This window comes from Tamandua tetradactyla, chromosome 18 (assembly GCF_023851605.1).
Source record: "Tamandua tetradactyla isolate mTamTet1 chromosome 18, mTamTet1.pri, whole genome shotgun sequence".
Taxonomy (NCBI): Eukaryota; Metazoa; Chordata; class Mammalia; order Pilosa; family Myrmecophagidae; genus Tamandua; species Tamandua tetradactyla.
The window spans coordinates 56,762,416-56,784,780 of NC_135344.1; the positions used below are offsets into that span (position 1 = coordinate 56,762,416).

The 22,365-nt window shown below is 36.2% G+C and overlaps 1 protein-coding gene across 1 annotated transcript in view; it reads right to left on the reverse strand.

Moving 5' to 3' along the window:
* Window positions 1-22,365, reverse strand: part of TAF4B (TATA-box binding protein associated factor 4b) — a 171,259-nt gene that overhangs the window by 28,838 nt on the left and 120,056 nt on the right. The window contains exon 14 of the mRNA XM_077135737.1: window positions 17,442-17,552. Coding sequence (XP_076991852.1) covers window positions 17,442-17,552 — 111 coding nt within the window. The remainder of the gene's footprint in view (window positions 1-17,441; window positions 17,553-22,365) is intronic.

Here is a 22,365-nt window from a genome sequence, read left to right on the forward strand (position 1 = left end):
GTAAACAACTGCTGTGGATTATCTATTTTGTGGAATACCTTTTGTGGAACAGGATTTTGAGCTCATTTCTAAAATACATGTAAATACTAATAAAATTGTCAGAACAATTACTCTTCTGTCAGCTATCATGTGAAATATACTTGACAATGGAATGTTTTACTCTAAATATACTCTAAAATGGTCCTTCTGGTCTTCTTTCCCCTACATCTAATGAATCCTTTCATAAACTACTGCAATGTGATGATTACAATTATTTATCTTATAATGAGGACAGAGAATATAATGGTCAAGAACCTGAATTTAGGGTTCTGAAATATAATCATCTTATAAATTTTGTACAAATGATATTGCCTGGCTAACAATATTTAAATAATGGTGGGCTTAACAATAAACATTTACAAGAATATCAAAACTAAAAGCTTTATTTTCAAGGGTCAGAAATTAAGAAGTACAATAAAGAAGAAATATGTTTTAGAAGTACCTTAAATTGTGGTGAGAAACAGAAAAACTGTTACCAATACCTGATATTACCCTCTGAATCAAAATCAACTATGAAAAAAAAATACACTGGTCTTGAAATTAGAATTTCTTAATGATGATTTTTAAATTTTCTATTTTGTTAGCAAAGCAAAGTTTCAAAAAAGCCCTTTCGCCTCTTATCCCCAAGAATTAGAGTGATACAAGGTAATATCCTACCCTGCTTCTAAACAGAAAGAGCATACAGGTATGCCACAAAGATATTACGGGTTTGATTCCAAACCAGTGCAATGAAGTGAATATCACAATAAAGCAAGTCATATGAAGTTTCTGGCTTCCCAGAGCAAATAAAAGTCATGCTTACACTAAACAGTATAGTGTTTTGCACATTATTGAATATGCAAAAGCATTACATCTAAGAAACAATGTACACATCTTAATTCTAAAAATGTGTGCCGTCATCTGAGCCTTCAGTGAATTATCTTTATGCTGGTGAAAGGTCTCACCTCGATACTGAAGGCTGCTGACCAAATAGGATGGTGACTGCTGAAAGATGGAGTGGCTGTGGCAATTTCTTAAAATATGGCAACAGTGACGTTTGCTGCATTGATTGACTTCCTTTTATAAAAAAGTTCTCTGTAGCATGAGATGCTGTTTGATAGCATTTCACCCACAGTAGAACTGCTTTCAAAACTGGAGTCAATTCTCTCATGCTGTGCCACTGCTTTATCAACTAAGTTTATGTAATATCTAAATACTTTGTTTTCATTTCAACAATGTTCACAGCATCTTTCCCAGGAGTAGATTCTATCTCAAGAAACCACTGTCTTGGTGTGATGAATACTGGATCAAATAAATACAACAGTAAAATATTTTAATTTATATCTGTGCTAGAAAGAAAGAAGGAAATCCTCAGGGACTAGAAATTAAGGAGTTCAGAACCAGAACTCTAAATGTGGGGTAATGTCTTAGTGGCTCAGAGTCCTGGGATTGGATATGATCTCTAGCAAACAGAGGTTAGGATTTTTATAATTATTTTGGGATAGAAAATAACGGCCTTCAACCTATGTGATGGGAGTTGGTACTCAGACCATTGTAGAAAACTAAAAAGAAAGAAAGAAAGAAAGAAACCACGTCTTTGATAATCCATAAGAAGAAATTCTTTATTTGTTAAAGTTTTATCATGAGATTGCAGCAATCCAGTCACATCTTCAGGCTCTACTTTTAGTTCTAGTTCTCTTTCTATTTCTACCACATCTTCAGGGACTTTCTCCATTGAATTCTTGATCCCCTTAAAGTCATCCATGAGTGTTGGAATTTAACATCTTCCAATCTTGTTAGTGTTGATATTTTGATCTCCTCCCATGAAATATGAATGTTCTTAATGGCACCTTAGAGGGTGGATCCATTCCAGAAGGTTTTCAATTGGCTTTGCCCCAATCCATCAAAGGAATTACTATCTTGGCAGCTATATCCTTACAAAATGTCTTTCTTAATAAAATGTGAAAGTCAAAATGACTCTTCGATCCATGGGCTGCAGAATGGATGCTCTGTTAGCAAGATGAAAACAAGATTCAACTAGTTGTGCATATCCATAAAAGCTCTTGGGTGACCAGGTACATTGTCAGTGGGCAATCATAATTTGAAAGAAATCTTTTCTAAGCACTAGGTCTCAAAAGTGGGCTTAAAATATTCAACCAGAAAGCTGTCATGTAGACTTTATTGCTTCATTTGTAGAGCACAGGAAGAGTACATTTAGCATAATTCTTAAGGGCCCTAGGATTTTCCAGAAAGCTAAATGAGCATTAGTTTCAACTTAAAGTTATTAGCCGTACAATCATCTAACAAGACAGTCCATTTTTTCTCTAAAGCTTTGGATCCAGGCATTGGCTTTTCCTCTCTAGCTATGAAAGTCTTAGATGGCATCTTCTTCCAAAAGAAGGCAGTTTGATCTGTTTTGAAAGATTATTGTTTAGGATAGCCGCCTTCGTCAATTATATTAGCTACACCTTCTGGATAACTTACTGCAGCTTCTACGTCAGTTGTGGTAGTTAGATTCAGTTGTCAACTTGGCCAGGTGAGTGTACCTAGTTTTGTTGCTGTGGACATGAGCCCATGGTATGTGAACCTCCTCTGTTGCTGATTTACATCTGCAGTTGGCTAGGAGGCATGCCTGCTGCAATGAAGGACGTTTGACTTAATTGGCTGGTGCTTAAATGAGAGACCGCAATGTAGCACAGCCTAAGCATCTCAGCATACCTCATCTCAGCACTCGCAGCTCAGCCCAGGCCTTTGGAGGTGCAGAAAGAAATCACCCTGGGGAAAGTTGCTGGAACCCTGGGGCCTAGAGAGAAGGCCAGCAGAGACCATCCTGTGCTTTCCCACGTAAGAAAGAACCTCAGTGGAAAGTTAGCTGCCTTTCCTCTGAAAAACTAACAAAATAAAATCCCCTTTTATTAAAAGCCAATCCGTTTCTGGTGTGTTGCATTCCGGCAGCTAGCAAACTAGAACATCAGTACTTGTTGCTTCACCTTGTATTTATGTTATAAAGATGGCTTCTTTCCTTAAACTTCATGAACCAACCATGGCTAGCATTAAACCTTTCTTTTGCAACTTCCTCATTTCCCTCAGCCTTCACAGAATTGAAGAGAGTTAGGGCCTTGCTCTGGATTAGGTTTTCACTTAAAGGAATGTTGTGGCTGGTCTGAGCTTTTATCCAGACCATTCGAACTTTCTTCATATTAATAAGAAGTTTGCTTTGCTTTCTTACCATTTGCATTCACTGGAGTTGGTGCTTTTTAAATTCTTTCAAAAACTTTTCCTTTGCATTCATAACTTGGATAACTGGCACAGGAGGCCTAGCTTTTAGCCTATCTCAGCTTTCAAAATGCCTTCCTCACTAAGCTTAATCATTTCTAGATTTTCTTTTAAAGTGAGAGACATATGACTCTTTCTTTCACTTAAATATTTACAGGCTGTTGTAGGGTTACTAAGTGGTCTAATTTCAACATTGTTGTGTCTCAAGGAATAGGGAGTCCCAAGGAGAAGGAGTGAGAAGGCAGAATAGCTGGTTGGTGGAACAGTCATTGATTTAAGTTCATCATCTTATATGGCACAATCTGTGATGCCCAAAACAATTACAATGGTAACATCAAAGATCACTGATCACAGATCACCATAACAGATATAACAATGATGAAAAAGTTTGAAATATTGTGAGAGAATACCAAAATGTGACACAGAGATATGACGTGAACACATGCTGTTGGGAAATTGATGCTGATAGACTTGTTCAACACAAGATTGCCACAAAGCTTCAATTTGTAAGAAATGCAATATCCACAAAGTACAAAAAGCAAAGTGCAATAAAATGAGATATGCCTGTCACTTATTCTACATGAGATATTGGTTGTTTTGTTCAGCAAATGAAAAATATTTTAAGCTAATATAATAGGTACACTAATATTATAATCACTAAGTAGTTGATTTGGTACTGTAAACCACTCAATTTTTTTTCAGAAATATCAGTATGTTTAAGCATGTTAAGAGGATGCATTTTTTTCCTTTTTTTTCACCTGGGCAGGCACCCAAAATCGAGCCTGGGTCTCTGGCATGGCAGGTGAGAACTCTGCCAATGCGCCACCACTGCCTGCCCTGCATTTTTCTTTTATGTTAGCAAAAAGCATTTAAAATAAAACTGTATGCTGAAATTCCAGAATTTGTACTTTCATAGTTTCAAAAATTCTATTTTATATATAATGATGTTATGTAATTTTTCAGATATGTGATGAGATGAGTTTAGTATTTTTACATTCAACAAAAACTGAGAAGCACTGTTATTCATACAGGATCACTGGTAACTCACATAAATTATTTGAAATTATTGCTAATGGGAAAAAAGTAGACACTTTCTGATCCATGATCTCTAATGAACAGACAGAATAAAGTTATCAATGCCATATATAATATTCCAAAGGACTCCAAACACATCACCTTTGCACATATAACATACAATATATGTATGTAGATACTCTAAATCTTAATGTAGGTTATAATTTACTCAACAAACATATGTAGAGCCTAAATCAATTAAGAAAATAATTTCATATATATATACATATTGTCATGTATCTTCAAACCACAGGAGTAAATTAAGGATAATTATAAAATACTCATAAGCAGTAAACTTTACTACTTTCCCTCTCCTAAAGCCAACAGGCTCATGATATAAGTATTTGGTTCAAAATGATAATTGGCACTTGCTCCTCTTTGCCAGGTTGGCATTACTTAAAATACTAGCCATCGATTAATTCAGTAAAAGTCTGACAATGATCTACGTTTAATGTCCAGAAAATACATATGCCTTGAGTTTTCAAAATTAAAGCATCAAATATGAACAGACAATTCAATATATTTATATCCAAGTTAGAAAACATTTGTTTTGAAATTTAAAAATAATTTTGCATTTTAATGCCAACAGGTAAACCTTATAAACTGATTTCTAACACTGTCTTGTACTTAAACAGCACATTGGTTCCTCCCATCCCCAAACTAAGGTCTTCTCTGACTCAAATACAGAATCAATGAAAAACATTTAAAAATCTCTTGTTATTATAAATCAGGAAATGTTTAACAACTCTAAAATTTGTGATAAACTGAAACGTGACACAAAAGCAAAGCTTTGTAGAGACCAATGGTTAATATCCAAATTCACTACGGATCTTTAATACTAATAAAATACTACTAAAAGCTTAAATAATGGCAGTAACTATTAATGTAATGACAATTTATTAAGCAAATACTCAAGGCTTAAACAGAAACTACAATACTTTATATAATCCAGTCCTTACTACACTATAAGGCAAGTAGTATATCCATTTTACAGATGGGGAAAATTGAGGTAAAGCGATTAAAGAACTTGACCAAAGATACAAAGCATAACACGAGGCAAGAAATAAACCTAGGTCTATCTGAGCCCAAAGCGCAAGTACTTATCCCATACGCTACAAAGATTCCCCACTAGCAAACGGAAGAATTTGTTGCACATTGCTACTATGATAGAAAAATTGCTCAGGAACTAAAACATTCCTATAACTTTTTCTCAAAGCAGCTATGATATTATAAACAATAATTTAACTACGACAATGGAAAAAAATCACCAATAACTATTCTTGTCAGAAAAGAAAAAATCACACTAACTAGGCATATTTATAGGTGCATGCTAATAAAATAGCATGCCCAGTTTTAATAAAATATTTACACACAAATATTTACACAAATGAATGGAAAATAAAGGACAGTGGTTTGTCCTGTGGTAGAGGAAAAGAAAACACAAAAACTTTCTACTGGACTAGTTTATCATGTTTTAGAATATATTAAAAGACTACAGTAACTAAGAATTGATACTGATACATAAACTGACTCACATCAGTAGAACAGTTATGCTATACTGTCCAATACAGTAGTTACTGGTCTGATGTGGCTATTAAAACTTACATTAATTTTAATACATTGAAAATTCACTTCCTCAGTCACACTAGCCACATTTCAAGAACTCAAAAGTCATATATGGCTAAACAGGACAGTGCATATGCAGAACATTTTCATCATAAAAGAAAACTTTGACAGCACTGGTCCAAAGTATTCAGAAACAGACTCAAATAAATGTGGGTATTTTTATTCCATACAAATTATATACAATAAAGGTGGCATTTCAAATCAGTGGGGAATTATTGAGTAAATGGCATTAGGACAATTCTCCAGGCATAGGGGAGGAGGAGGAGGAGGAGGACTTAGGGGATAAAGCTAAATCCATATCTCAACTCTATTAAAAAAAATCTGGATATATCAAAGATTTATACTTACATGGTGAAGGGACAAAAGTATTAACACAGTCTACCCCAACCAAGAGATAGAGTGAGAAGCTTCAGGGCTCTGTCCCACTACAGAAGCGTTGAACCAGCAAGAACTATTACAAACATTTTTCTTAGTGCTCAAGAAAAGAGGAAAAGGCTTGCAGAAACAGCACATGTTGAGCAAGAAAAAACTTACAAAAAATGGTTTGCTCTTCGGGTGCCCTGGCTTGGCCTCTCCTCCATCCTCTATCTGGCTAAGTGCTGAGCCAGCCCATGTTGCCAGTGTTGGTCCCTGGTCCCAGTTCCAGAGGGAGCAGAGCAATTTCTGGGAACATGTACATGTGGCACAACCCTAAGAGACTGAACCAGGATACTCATCACAGGCTCACCATCCCAAAATTTGCCTTGAATGTAGAAGGCAGCTCCTTGCAGAGATCTCCTAAAGAATGCTGTTGGAGAGCATCAAGTTGTGGATGCCTGGGACAAGGAATTGCTGACTGTAAGACATACAATGCAGTGCCCAGGACTATTAGGAAGCTGTTTCCTAGGGAAGAGGGGGAATTTGTATCTGTGTAAATGGGGGAAATTCCTAGGGTCACACAGCCATGCCCAATAAAAAGTGCATGTGCAGAAAGGATCAGGGAGGCCCCTATACTTTGGCCTGGAGCTATTTCTAAACTTATTTTAAGGTTACATCCTAAAGCAGAGCACTCACAATAGTCAATAGGCAGACTATGAAAGGTGTTTCCTTCTTTCCCTTCTTTTATTTTTGTTACTGTTAGCTCCTGGCATTCAAGGAAATTTCTATCATAACATTAGTTGGATACAACTTTAAGGAACAGAAGCCTCAGAATCTAAATTACAGTGATAACACAATAAAATATCAAAATGTCCATATTTCAACAAAAGATTACAAAACATACGAAGGAAATGATGACCCAGGCAAGAAGTTTAAAGCATTAGAAATCATCAGTGAGAAGGACCAGACCTGACTAGGACACACCAGAGGAAGACATTCAAAAAATGGTCCTAAATAGGCTCATAGAGTCAAGGGAAAACACGGACAAAGAGCTAAAGGAAACACAGAAAACAGTAGATGAACACAAAGAGAATATCAACAAAGAGATGGAAATTATGAAAAGGAACCAAACAAAATACCACGGTAACAGAAACAAAAAATTCCCTAGAAAGGTTCAACAGCAGATTGGAGCTAGCAGAGATAAGTCAGTTGAAATCATCTAGTTAGAGGACAGAAAAAGAAAGAATGAAGAGAAGTGAACAGAGCCTGAGGAACCTGTGAGACACTATCAAGCATATCAATATATGTATTATAGGACTACCAGAAGAATAAAGAAAGGGGCAGAGAGAATAACCAAAGAAAAAATGACTGAAAATTTTCTAAATTGCTGAGTGAATTACAAATAAGATAAACCCAAATGATCCACACTGTGGCAAATTATAATCACACACACAGTCGAATACCAAAGAGTGAGAGAGAATACTGAAAACGGCAAGAGAGAAGAAGCAACAATGTCACATACAAAGGAACCCCAGTAAGATTGAGCATTGATTTCTCATCAGAAACCATGGAGGCAAAACCCAATGGAATGAGGTTTTTAAAGTGCTTGTCTACCAAGAATTCTATATCTGATAAGACTGTCATTCAAAAAAGGGAGTGATTAATACATTCTAGACAACCAAACACTGAGGAAGTTGTCACCATTAGACTGACCCTACAAGAGCTGGTAAAGAGAGTTCTGCAGGAAGGAAATAAGGGCTATAGACAATGAATTAAAGTTGCATGGAAAAATAAACATCTCCAGTGAGGGTAATGAAATGAGTAAATATCAATGCCGGTACTATTGTATTTTTGGTTTGTAATTCCATATTTTACTTCTTACAGGAGCTAAAAAGGAAATGCACAAAATGTAATAATCAGTGGGTTTAGACTTAAAATGCACAAACATGTAAATTGTGAGAAGAACTACATAAAGATGGGGGGGACAGAGGGGTAGAGGAACACAGTTTGTAACTTCTACTGAAGTTAAGTTGGTATCAAAGTAAATGAGATTATTCTAGATTTAGGATGTCAAATTTGAGACCTACTATTGGTAACTACAAAGAAATTATCAGAGAATACACAAAATCATGGAGACAGAAATTAGAGTACAGGTTGTCAGAAGTGGAGACAAGAGGAATGGGAAATTAATGCTTAATGTTTATAGGGTTTCTGTTTAAGGAGATGGGAAAGTTTTAGTAATGGAAGGTGGTAAGGGTACTGCAACACAGTGAATGTGATTAATCTCACTAAATGGTATGCTTGGGAATGGTGCAGATGGGAAAGTTCATGTTGTAGATATATTCCTACAATTAAAAAAAAAGGCAAGGACAATTATATGTACTACATGATCTTGGACAGAATCTAACAAGGGAGGAGAAAAGGTTCAAAAGAACATTATTGGGATATATGAAAAAATTAGAATGTAGAATATAAGCTTTATATTACTATCAAATTTCTTGAACTTGATAACTGCACTTAAGGTGGTTATATAACTGTACATCTTTGTTCTTAGGAAATGTTCATGACAGTACTAAGTGTTCAAAGAGCATAATGTATACAATCTACACTCAAATATTCATAAAATGTATTGATAAACAGGCAGACACACACGCAGACAGACAGATGGAAAGAAAGAATGATATGGATAATGTGGCAAAATGCTAAAACTGGTACATCTGGGTATGTTAAGGGATAGAGTTAAGTTGGGGTTCTCTGAGGTTTGTAACTATTCTGCAAGTCTGAAAGTATTTCAAAACAAAATTTTTTTTTTTTTAAGTATTACTAGAGGGCAGGCAATAGTGGCTCAGTGGCAGCGTTTTTGCCTGGTATACCAGAGACCCAGGTTTGATTCCCGGTGTCTGCCCATGCGAAAAAAACAAAAAGTATTAATAGAAAATTCTAATTAAGAAAGGGCTTTTTGAATAGACCACAAGCCCAGAGATAAAAATGAAAGACAGACTTTTTTATTTTTAGGAAAATAAAAGCTTTTATATGAATAAAGTCCAAACTGAAAGGAAAAGAGTAGGAAAAGTTCCCGTTTCCTAAACTTTAAAAAAATATATAACTCAAGAGGAAAAAGGTAAATTCCAGTATACACATGAAGAATTACACATTATTCATAATTTAAATAATCCATTCAAAAAATTGGATTTTCAACTAAAAGATGATAAAGATAATACCAAGTGTTATTTAGTCCATAGGAGACAGCAATTCATATACTATTGATGGTTATAAAAACTGATTAAAATGTATTCAGAGGGTAATATTTTAATATTTACGAAAAATAAAAAGCAACAAGCATTTATGGATAAAATGATATTGAGTCGAATTGACTTTAAAAGAGCATGGGGGTAAGTTTTTATGGTTAGAAATGAAATAAAATTAGGCATAAATCAATAGGGGTAGCAGTGGGATGGTGGAATATATGGGGGTTTATTATACTATTCTTTCTACTTTTTTATATGTTTAAATTTTTCCATAATTTTTTTCCTATTATGTCATACCATACCCTTTAGCCCAGGAATTCCATTTTTAGGAATTGAGCCTATAATTACATTGTACAAGCACACAATACTGTAAGTATAAGGATGTTCTCTGAGGCAATAAAAGTAAAAGCTGGAAGCAACATAAATGCCCATTAGAGAACTGGTTGAATGAATTATAATTTATCTAAACAGTGTACTATCACATACCCTTAAAAAGTAAGGTAAGACTTCCTGGAAGATGGTGGCTTAGTAAGACGCGCGGATCTTAGTTTCTTCTCCAGGACACCTACTAGGGGAGTAGAAACGATACAGAAAGCGCCCAAAGCCACAACAGAGATAAAAAAGACAGCGTACCCCATCCTGGAACGGCTGGCTGGCTGAGAGAAGCAGCTCGGGTGAGATCGCCGAGGCGCGCGGGCCTTACCGGGCGGGGTGGCAAGCGGCCGGAGTTACTCCCTTCCCCCTTCCCGGGCCGGCTGGGAGAATTGGAGAGGTGGTCCCCTGAAACCAAGGCGACTGGCGCCCACACCACGCGCAGCCCCCGGACCAACTGAGAGAATTGGATCGGAAACCCCCAGGCCGCGGAGAACGGTGACCCCGTGACTCCCGGGGAACGTGCACTCTCTCGGGCGGGCCGCTGCCGCTGGCGCCCTCCCGCCACGCTTGTTGCCCAGGGCCGACTAGGAAATTCGGACGGGCTCTTTCCCTGGCTGCGGCGACCACCCTCCCTGCATTCGGACCCCGGGCCGGCTCAAGCCGCTTCGGCTAGCGAACCCCCAGGACGGCGAGAGTTTTCCAAAGTTTAAGGTCCCACAGCACCTTTTACTGGTGGGACCCGCAGACAAACGTGTGCCACGAGCGCCACCTACTGGGCAGGATAAGAAAAACAGAACCCAGAGATTTCACAGAAAAATATTACAACCTTGCTGGGTCCAACACCAAGAGAAATCTGAATAAATGCCCAGACGCCAGCAGCAGAAGATAACTGTCCACGCTCAAAAGATTGAGAATATGGCTCAGTCAAAGGAACAAACCAATAGCTCAAATGAGACACAAGAGCTGAGACAACTAATGCTGAATATACGAACAGAAATGGAAAACCTCTTCAAAAATGAAATCGATAAATTGAGGGAGGACATGAAGAGGACATGGGCTGAACATAAAGAAGAAATAGAAAAACTGAAAAAACAAATCGCAGAACTTATGGAAGTGAAGGATAAAGTAGCAAACATAGAAAAAATAATGGATAGCTACAATGATAGATTTAAAGAGACAGAAGATAGAATTAGTGATTTGGAGGATGGAACATCTGAATTCCAAAAAGAAACAGAAACTATAGGGAAAAGAATGGAAAAATTTGAACAGGGTATCAGGGAACTCAAGGACAATATGAACCGCACAAATATACGTGTTGTGGGTGTCCCAGAAGGAGAAGAGAACGGAAAAGGAGGAGAAAAACTAATGGAAGAAATTATCACTGAAAATTTCCCAACTCTTATGAAAGACCTAAAATTACAGATCCAAGAACTGCAGCGCACCCCAAAGAGATTAGACCCAAATAGGCGTTCTCCAAGACACTTACTAGTTAGAATGTCAGAGGTCAAAGAGAAAGAGAAGATCTTGAAAGCAGCAAGAGAAAAACAATCCATTACATACAAGGGAAACCCAATAAGACTTTGTGTAGATTTCTCAGCAGAAACCATGGAAGCTAGAAGACAGTGGGATGATATATTTAAAATACTAAAAGAGAAAAACTGCCAACCAAGACTCCTATATCCAGCAAAATTATCCTTCAAAAATGAGGGAGAAATTAAAACATTCTCAGACAAAAAGTCACTGAAAGAATTTGTGACCAAGAGACCAGCTCTGCAAGAAATACTAAAGGGAGCACTAGAGTCAGATACAAAAAGACAGAAGAGAGAGATATGGAAAAGAGTGTAGAAAGAAGGAAAATCAGATATGATATATATAATACAAAAGGTAAAATGTTAGAGGAAAATATTATCCAAACAGTAATAACACTAAATGTCAATGGACTGAATTCCCCAATCAAAAGACATAGATTGGCAGAATGGATTAAAAAACAGGATCCTTCTATATGCTGTCTACAGGAAACACATCTTAGACCCAAAGATAAACATAGGTTGAAAGTGAAAGGTTGGGAAAAGATATTTCATGCAAATAACAACCAGAAAAGAGCAGGAGTGGCTATACTAATATCCAACAAATTAGACTTCAAATGTAAAACAGTTAAAAGAGACAAAGAAGGACACTATATACTAATAAAAGGAACAATTAAACAAGAAGACATAACAATCATAAATATTTACGCACCGAATCAGAATGCCCCAAAATACGTGAGGAATATACTGCAAACACTGAAAAGGGAAATAGACTCATATACCATAATAGTTGGAGACTTCAACTCACCACTCTCATCAAGGGACAGAACATCTAGACAGAGGATCAACAAAGAAATAGAGAATCTGAATATTACTATAAATGAACTAGACTTAATAGACATTTATAGGACATTACATCCCACAACAGCAGGATACACCTTTTTCTCAAGTGCTCATGGATCATTCTCAAAGATAGACCATATGCTGGGTCACAAAGCAAGTCTTAACAAATTTAAAAAGATTGAAATCTTACACAACACTTTCTCGGACCATAAAGGAATGATGTTGGAAATCAATAATAGGCAGAGTGCCAGAAAATTCACAAATACGTGGAGGCTCAACAACACACTCCTAAACAACGACTGGGTCAAAGAAGAAATTGCAAGAGAAATTAGCAAATACCTCGAGGCGAATGAAAATGAAAACACAACATATCAAAACTTATGGGACGCAGCAAAGGCAGTGCTAAGAGGGAAATTTATTGCTCTAAATGCCTATATCAGAAAAGAAGAAAAGGCAAAAATTCAGGAATTAACTATCCATTTGGAAGAACTGGAGAAAGAACAGCAAGCTAACCCCAAAGCAAGCAAAAGGAAAGAAATAACAAAGATTAGAGCACAAATAAATGAAATTGAAAACATGAAAACAATAGAGAAAATCAAAAAGGCCAGAAGTTGGTTCTATGAGGAAATCAATAAGATTGATGGGCCCTTAGCAAGATTGACAAAAAGAAGAAGAGAGAGGATGCAAATAAATAAGATCAGAAATGGAAGAGGAGACATAACTACTGACCTCACAGAAATAAAGGAGGTAATAACAGGATACTATGAACACCTTTACGCTAATAAATACAACAATTTAGAGGAAATGGACGGGTTCCTGGAAAGACATGAACAACCAACTTTGACTCAAGAAGACATAGATGACCTCAACAAACCAATCACAAGTAAAGAAATTGAATTAGTCATTCAAAAGCTTCCTAAAAAGAAAAGTCCAGGACCAGATGGCTTCACATGTGAATTCTACCAAACATTCCAGAAAGAATTAGTACCAATTCTCTTCAAACTCTTCAAAAAAATCGAAGTGGAGGGAAAACTACCTAATTCATTCTATGAAGCCAACATCACCCTCATACCAAAACCAGGCAAAGATATTACAAAAAAAGAAAACTACAGACCAATCTCTCTAATGAATACAGATGCAAAAATCCTCAATAAAATTCTAGCAAATCGTATCCAACAACACATTAAAAGAATTATACATCATGACCAAGTAGGATTCATCCCAGGTATGCAAGGATGGTTCAACATAAGAAAATCAATTAATGTAATACACCATATCAACAAATCAAAGCAGAAAAATCACATGATCATCTCAATTGATGCAGAGAAGGCATTCGACAAGATTCAACATCCTTTCCTGTTGAAAACACTTCAAAAGATAGGAATACAAGGGAACTTCCTTAAAATGATAGAGGGAATATATGAAAAACCCACAGCTAATATCATCCTCAATGGGGAAAAATTGAAAACTTTCCCCCTAAGATCAGGAACAAGACAAGGATGTCCACTATCACCACTATTATTCAACATTGTGTTGGAGGTTCTAGCCAGAGCAATTAGACAAGAAAAAGAAATACAAGGCATCAAAATTGGAAAGGAAGAAGTAAAACTATCACTGTTTGCAGACGATATGATACTATACGTCGAAAACCCGGAAAAATCCACAACAAAACTACTAGAGCTAATAAATGAGTACAGCAAAGTAGCAGGTTACAAGATCAACATTCAAAAATCTGTAGCATTTCTATACACTAGTAAGGAACAAGCTGAGGGGGAAATCAAGAAACGAATCCCATTTACAATTGCAACTAAAAGAATAAAATACCTAGGAATAAATTTAACTAAAGAGACAAAAAACCTATATAAAGAAAACTACAAAAAACTGCTAAAAGAAATCACAGAAGACCTAAATAGACGGAAGGGCATACCGTGTTCATGGATTGGAAGACTAAATATAGTTAAGATGTCAATCCTACCTAAATTGATTTACAGATTCAATGCAATACCAATCAAAATCCCAACAACTTATTTTTCAGAAATAGAAAAACCAATAAGCAAATTTATCTGGAAGGGCAGGGTGCCCCGAATTGCTAAAAACATCTTGAGGAAAAAAAACGAAGCTGGAGGTCTCGCGCTGCCTGACTTTAAGGCATATTATGAAGCCACAGTGGTCAAAACAGCATGGTATTGGCATAGAGATAGATATATCGACCAATGGAATCGAATAGAGTGCTCAGATATAGACCCTCTCATCTATGGACATTTGATCTTTGATAAGGCAGTCAAGCCAACTCACCTGGGACAGAGCAATCTCTTCAATAAATGGTGCCTAGAGAACTGGATATTCATATGCAAAAGAATGAAAGAAGACCCATCTCTCACACCCTATACAAAAGTTAACTCAAAATGGATCAAAGATCTAAACATTAGGTCTAAGACCATAAAACAGAGGAAAATGTTGGGAGATATCTTATGGATCTTACAACTGGAGGCGGTTTTATGGACCTTAAACTTAAAGCAAGAGCACTGAAGAAGGAAATAAATAAATGAGAACTCCTCAAAATTAAACACTTTTGCGCATCAAAGAACTTCATCAAGAAAGTAGAAAGACAGCCTTCACAATGGGAGACAATATTTGGAAATGATATATCAGATAAAGGTCTAGTATCCAGAATTTATAAAGAGATTGTTCATCTCAACAACAAAAAGACAGCCAACCCAATTACAAAATGGGAAAAAGACTTGAACAGACACCTCTCAGAAGAGGAAATACGGATGGCCAAGAGGCACATGAAGAGATGCTCAATGTCCCTGGCCATTAGAGAAATGCAAATCAAAACCACAATGAGATATCATCTCACACCCACCAGAATGGCCATTATCAACAAAACAGAAAATGACAAGTGCTGGAGAGGATGCGGAGAAAGAGGCACACTTATCCACTGTTGGTGGGAATGTCAAAGGGTGCAACCACTGTGGAAGGCAGTTTGGCGGTTCCTCAAAAAGCTGAATATAGAATTGCCATACGACCCAGCAATACCATTGCTAGGTATCTACTCAAAGGACTTAAGGGCAAAGACACAAACGGACATTTGCACACCAATGTTTATAGCAGCATTATTTACAATTGCAAAGAGATGGAAACAGCCAAAATCTCCATCAACAGAAGAGTGGCTAAACAAACTGTGGTATATACATACGATGGAATATTATGCAGCTTTAAGACAAGATAAACTTATGAACCATGTAATAACATGGATGGACCTAGAGAATATTATGCTGAGTGAATCCAGCCAAAAACTAAAGGACAAATACTGTATGGTCCCACTGATGTGAACGGACATTCGAGAATAAACTTGAAATATGTCATTGGTAACAGAGTTCAGCAGGAGTTAGAAACAGGGTAAGACAATGGGTAATTGAAGCTGAAGGGATACAGACTGTGCAACAGGACTAGATACAAAAACTCAAAAATGGACAGCACAATAATACCTAATTGTAAAGTAATCATGTTAAAACACTGAATGACGCTGCATCTGAGCTATAGGTTTTTGTTTTGTTTTGTTTTGTTTTGTTTTGATTTTACTATTATTACTTTTATTTTTTTCTCTATATTAACATTCTATATCTTTTTCAGTTATGTTGCTAGTTCTTCTAAACCAATGCAAATGTAGTAAGAAATGATGATCATGCATCTATGTGATGATGTTAAGAATTAATGATTGCATGTGTAGAATGGTATGATCTCTAAATGTTGGGTTAATTTCTTTTTTTCCGTTAATTAAAAAAAAAAAAAAAAAGAGAAGGGATAATTGGAGATGAAGGGATACAGACTGTACAACGGGACTGGATATAAAAACTCAGAAATGGACAGCACAATACTACCCAACTGTAATGCAATTATGTTAAAACACTGAATGAAGCTGCATGTGAGGTATAAGTTTTTTGTTTTTGTTTTTTTTGTTTTTTTTTCTTTCTATTATTGCTTTAATTCTTATTCTGTTGTCTTTTTATTTCTTTTTCTAAATCGATGCAAATGTACTAAGAAATGATGAATATGCAACTATGTGATGTTATTAAGAATTACTGATTGTACATGTAGATTGGAATGATTTCTAATTGTTTTGTTAATTCTTTTTTTAATTAATAAAAAAAAAAAAAAAAGTAAGGTAAACCTATGAGGTAGCACAGGAACATATTATAACCATTCTCTATAATGAAAAAGAACTAGATTTTTAAAATCCTTAATCTATTTAAGATGATCATCATTAATTTAGGAAATGTTGATGTTGGTGAGAAGTTTGCCTAACATACATTTAAATTTCATACACAGAATAAATGAGACTTGGTTCCTCTATTGGTACCCCTATCCAAGGCTCTTATCCTACGTCTCTCTCAGCCCCAACGATTGATCCTAAAAGCTAGCATTATAACAAATAATTGCTATGAAGATGTAAGATACTTCCTTGGTGTTAAATTACTAATAATATTTATTAAGCATATATATGTACAGTTTTGTGAGGAATTAAAAAGAATAGGAACGCGCACACACACACACACACACAAAGAACAGGAACAATATTCTCTGTGCCAGAAGTTTATAATCAGAAGGAAAAAATACATACAAGGAACAATCAGAGAATAATGAATGCCATGCAAACACATTATGTGCTCAGAAAAGGAACAGTGTGCAAATGAATAGTCAGGATTTATGGAAGAAATAAGATAGCTGATTCAGTCTTAATAGATGAGCAAGATTTAGAAACATAGAGGAGAATAGATTAGGTAAAACCGCTAGAAAGAATGCACAGAAATAAATAATTGAGATCATAAAAAAAAAATCAGTATGACTGGAGATAGGGGATGGAAAGGAGAGTGAAATAAGTAATAAGCCTGAATAAAGTTCAAGGTGTTTACATCTAAAAAATTAGGCAAAAATTTATAAAATTTTACTTTTATAAAATAAGTAAAGAAGGGTAAACAATAGTGTAAAGCCCTATTTCTTAGCCCTGTAAAAAAGCTAAACTATTTACATCTTTGCTTTTCTTTGGCTTGCTTTCTTTACGTGGCAAATAACATAACAAACTTCATTTCAATACCTCACTTCCAGATCCAGATTCTAGTGGTCTCTTCTTCCTTGGTCCAATAGCTGCAAGAGCTGTGAGATTAGCATCTCTATGCTGTATCTGTGCAAGCTCCAACTGTTGTAACTAGAAGACAGGGGGGAAAAAATCAATGTTTATACACAGTGATGCTCAGAGGGGAAAAGTAACTGATCACCAAGACTATTTTCATGTTCTTTGCCAAATAAGGTTACAGTGTAAAATAAACATCAGATTCCTCTAACAGCCAATGACATTTTCCTGATTTCTTTACTCTAACTCTTTAATCCTATAACTCTAAACAGAAGATGTAGACTTAGGTAAGAAGGAATACAGGATATAAAAAGAAGAAATGAAAAGTGTATTCTCTTCCGTGTTTAAACGCAGGTAAGAAATTCCTTAAGAGTAAATTCAAAAATGAACTGGAGAGAGATTGAACAAACTACAGCCAACATTTCAGATTAAAAGAAAATAGGCATATATTAATATCGTATAATACCATAAGAAAACCATACATGTATTTTATCTTGTTTTTAGTTAACGGAGACTATGAGACTCTAAGAGGTTAGGAAAACTCCATAAAGGTCACACAAGCAATTAGTGGTAGCAACAGAAATCAGAGCCAAGCCTGCACTTTACAAACTCAATATAATACACTTCTCACTTGCAGATAACCATCACGGAACAAATAAACATACATCTTCTGGGCAAAAATAAACTTAGTACAACATTATTGTATTATTTACAATAAATAAATTTAAAATAAACTTAGTACAACATTTTGTCGTACAGGTTTCATCATAAATAACCCAGAATGTCCAAACCTATAAGGTGTAATTTTTTACTGACTATCCAGGCACATCGGAAATGGAAGAGGACCTATTAAAAAGGCAGATAAGACAGTAAAACTGGAAAATAAAAGCATGAAACCTAGTATCATTTCATCAAGGCAGATTAAGCATCAATTGATACTTGTGGTAGTTAGGTCCAAGTGTCAACTTGGTCAGGTGAAGATGCCTAGTTCTATTGCTATGGACATGAGCCAATGGCATGTGAACCTCATCTATTGATGATTATATCTGCAGTGGGCCAGGAGGTGTGCCTTCTGCAACAAATGTTTGATTTAATTGGCTAGAAGCTTAAATGAGAGAGCTCAACGTAGCACAGACCAAGCAGCTCAGCATACCTCATCTCAGCACTTGGAGCTCAGCCCAGGCCTTTGGAGATGGAGAAAAGAATCACCCTGGGGAAAGTTGTTGGAACACAGAGGCCTGGAAAGAAGGCCAGCAGAGATCACCCTGTGCCTTCCCGTGTAAGAAAGAACCTCAGTTAAAAGTTAGCTGCCTTTCCTTTGAAGAACTAAACATTTTTAACTAAATAAATCCCTTTTATTAAAAGCCAATTCATCTCTAGTGTGTTACATTCTGGCAGCTAGCTAATTAGCACAATATTCTATAAAATAAATAAAGCACAAAAGTTGAAATAAAACACTACTAAGTCCTTAAGCTTTTCCAGAAAAGGACCAGTGCTTAATTTCCATCAAAATCTTATTTAAATAAACAAACACACAAATGTCTTGCTATTACGTAGAAAAGCAGTCAGACTCATTGGGCCCCTAAGTGGAACCTCTACTGAGGTGCACACTGCCCACCACCCAACCCCAGGATTGGTGCCTTTCAGTGCGGACCGGAACCAGTGGACCTGAATTGCACTGGGTCTCCATACAGTTTAGCCTGAAGCTGCAGCAAGAGAGAGGGTCTGAGGTGGAGAGGAGACTCAAGACCGCCATCTGCTGGGAAGAAGTAGAAAGCGCAGACTGGCAAACTGGCTATCTGTCTAGCCTTAAACGGAATCTCAAATAGAGCTGCATTCCCTGTATGAGGTCTGGGTCTTGGTTTGGTGGAGAATTATTGCCAAACCAAGTGCAAAAGGTGACCTTTAATGCAAACCCAAGCAAATACAAAACCTTAGACGAGTGAGGGAGATCAACTTTCAAAATAACCCTATCAAGATAGTCAAATGCCTCAAACCAACAGAAAATCACAAAGTGTATGAAGATGCAGGCAGATAAGGCACAAATAGCCAAATTAAAACAACGGAGAAAGAGACACAGAATTTGGATTAATCAAAGAATTTGGATTAACTTCCTCAGCAAAGAGGAAGTAAGCCAAGCTGCGCTTCCTGAACGTGCCACACCCATGCACCCACAGGCACTGCCCCTCCCAATGTACCCCACACACCCACGCCCACCACCCAAGCAACTCTAACCCCTGACTCCGTGAACTACGCCCTACTCTTTAGGCTCGCACGCACGTATCTGTGCCCTGCACTTCACACTCCGCAAAACCACATCTCAGCCACCTTCAAGACCCCATACATGCGTATGCCCCACCCCCATGCACCCCGTCACCCTGTGCCCCATTCCCCTACCCTCTGACCCCTTTACCCCATCCCCCCCATGACTGCAAACCCGAGCCCTGGCCCCCCTCACATGTTCATATGCATATCCGTGCCCCATGCACGCTCTCACCCATGCCCCAGTAAGGGTAACTAAAGGATAAAAACAGAGACAGGGGAAAAGAATATACAGATCTGACAAATATAAACCAAAAGATTAGATGGTAGATTCAAGAAATGCTTTCATACTAACATCTTTGAATGTTCTCCAGGATAGATCATGCGCTAGAGCACAAAAAAGGTCTATATATATTTAAAAAGAACAAAATTATTCAAAGCACTTCCTCTGAAGTGGAATAAAGTTGGAAATCAATAACCACCAAACAACCAGAACTTTCACAAATATATGGAGATTAAATAACACATTCTTAAACAGTGCGTCAAAGAAGAAATTGCTAGAGATATTGGTAAACATCTGGAGAAAAATGAAAATGAGAAGACAACATATCAGAATTTATAGGATACGGAAAAGGCAGACCTGAGGGGGAAATTTTTTTGCCCTAAATGCCTATATTTAGAAAGAAGGAAGAGCAAAAATCAAGTACTTAACAGAGCTGCTATAAGAAAACATTTATGTACAGCTTTTTGTGTGAAAACTAATATTCATTTATCTAAAGGAACAGAATTTCTGGGTCACATGTTGAGTGTTTTAACTATTAAAAAAACCCGCCAAGCTGCTTTACAAAGTGGCATTTTTCACTTCCATCAGCATTGTATGAAAGTTCCTACCGATGTGAATACTTGGAATATCACTATGTTTTGAGACATTCTAATAGGTATGCAGGAGTATCTCACTGTGGTCTTAATTTCCCATTTCTTAATGGCTAATGATGTTGAGTATCTTCTCGTGTGCTTACTTGCTATCAACATGTCATCTCTGGTGACATGACTGTTAAAACTGATTGTTTTCTTCCTATGGAGTTTAGACAGTTCCTTATATATCCTACACACAAATTCTTTACTGGATATGTGATTTGCAAATATTCTCTTCCATTTTGCAGATTGTCTTTTCACTCTAAACTGTGTCATCCACAAAGCCAAAGTTTTTTTTCATTTTAATGAAATCCAATGTATCAATATTTCATTTTATGGATCATGCTTTGGGTGTCATGTTTAACAACTCTGCAGGATTCCAAGTCATGAAGATTTTCCTACATATTTTTCTAAACGTTTATAATTTTACATTTTACATTTACATTTTGAGTTAACTTTTGTATTAGGATGAAGTTTAGGTCAAGATTCATTTGTTTTGCACATGGATATCCAATTGCTCCAACAACTTTTGTTGAAAAGACCATGATTTCTCAAGTAAATTATTTACACCCTGCTCAAAAGCCAACCGCCATCTATTTCTGGATCTTCTACTTAGTATTCCATTGAGCTATGTGTATCCTTTTGCTAATACTACATTTTGATTATTGAAGCTGTATACTAAGTTTTAAAATAAGGTGATGTGCTTCCTTCAATTTTTTTTTCAAAATTGATTTAACTATTTAGTTCCTTTGCCTGGTCACATAAACTTTAGAATTAGCTTGTCCATATTATTATTGAAATTATCTTAAATCTGTAAATCAGTTTGGGGGGAAGTAAAATCTTTACTATATGGGTCTTAAACTCCATGAATATGTCTCTCAATTTACTTATGTCTTTTATTTCTTTCATCAGTAATTTGTGGGTTACAGCCTACAAATACCAGTACATGTTAGATTATACTTAAGTGCTTCATTATATGGAAGAGCAATTGTAAAAGGCCTTTTTTAAATATTTCAGTTACCAACTGAAATGATATTGTGTGTTGACCTTGAATCTTACAACCTGGACTGTTAAACTCATAAGTTAAAGGAGGATTTTTGTTTTTGTTTTTGTTTTGTAGATAACTTATGATTTTCTATGTAGATAATCATGACACTTGCAAATAAAATTTTTATACCTTTTTCTGCAATCTATATGCATTTTACTTTTTTTTCTTGCCTTATTGTACTGGCTAGGACTTACTGTACAATGCTAAATAGTAGTGGTGACAGCAGACATCCTTGCCTTTTTTTCCTAATCTTTGGAAGAAAGTATTCAGTTTTTTACTACTAAGAATATTAGTGGTAGTGTTTTTTCATGTTTGTTGTTGTTGTTTTTAACAGCAGTCCTTTATCAGATTGAGGTCCTTCTATCCCAGAATGCTGAGTTTTTATCATTAGTGGATGTTGAATTTTGTCAAATGTTTTTTCTGCATTAATTGATATGATAATGTGTTTCTTTTTCAGACTATATGATGATTATATTGACTGCTTAGTGAATATTAAAGCAATCTTGCATTCTTGGGGTAAACTCTACTTGGTCATGGTGTATTCTTCTTCTTATATATTGCTAGATATGATTTGCTAATATCTTGTTGAGGATTTGGTACATATGTTTATCATGGGTTAGTCTGTAGTTTTCTTGTTTACAATATCTTTCTGGTTTTGGTATA